The sequence below is a fragment of the Fukomys damarensis genome, unplaced genomic scaffold (assembly GCF_012274545.1).
Source record: "Fukomys damarensis isolate Sample0158 unplaced genomic scaffold, DMR_v1.0_HiC HiC_scaffold_9, whole genome shotgun sequence".
NCBI lineage: Eukaryota > Metazoa > Chordata > Mammalia > Rodentia > Bathyergidae > Fukomys > Fukomys damarensis.
In genome coordinates, this window is record NW_022900921.1 from 41163218 (window position 1) to 41163697 (window position 480).

Below are 480 nucleotides of genomic sequence, written 5' to 3' on the forward strand. Positions count from 1 at the left end.
AGGAACGGGCGGCAGTCAAGCAGCAGAGTGCGCTCGGCCTCCCGCGGCTCCCGCAGCAGCGCTCCCAGCGCCGCACTCTCCAGCTCGCACGCCGTCTCCAGCCCCATGGCGACCGCGCTCCCCGAGCCTCCGCTTCTCCCTCTCGCTCTAATGACGGGCTCTGCGCGTCCCGACCCACTTGTCCCCTCTGGGCGCCCCCGGTGGCGCCTGGGTTTAAGTACTGGCGAGTCGGCCTCCCGGGGCACCATACAAGGGCACAGCAGGAAGGTGTTGCGCCGCCCCCGCGCTCACGTGGTGCAGGGCCGGGCGGCCGGGGAGGGAAGTGGGGAGCAGCTCAGAGGGCCTGGGCGCCCCCCATCCCGACCTTTGCACCCCAGCCAGCAAGAGAGCTCCTGGAAGGTTTGTGCTTGGAAACCGGAATTCTCAGCCACACACCCCCACCACAGACCTCAGGACGAGTGGGCTTCCCCTGCTCCCTCT

The 480-nt window shown here is 69.6% G+C and overlaps 1 protein-coding gene across 1 annotated transcript in view; it reads right to left on the reverse strand.

The window, feature by feature from the left end:
• The window catches only part of Dusp2 (dual specificity phosphatase 2), a 2321-nt gene extending 2053 nt beyond the window's left edge, over positions 1-268 (reverse strand). The window contains exon 1 of the mRNA XM_010638196.3: positions 7-268. Within this exon, the coding sequence (XP_010636498.3) occupies positions 7-248 (242 nt within the window). The 5' untranslated portion in view covers positions 249-268. The remainder of the gene's footprint in view (positions 1-6) is intronic.
• Between the last annotated feature and the right edge of the window lie 212 nt (positions 269-480).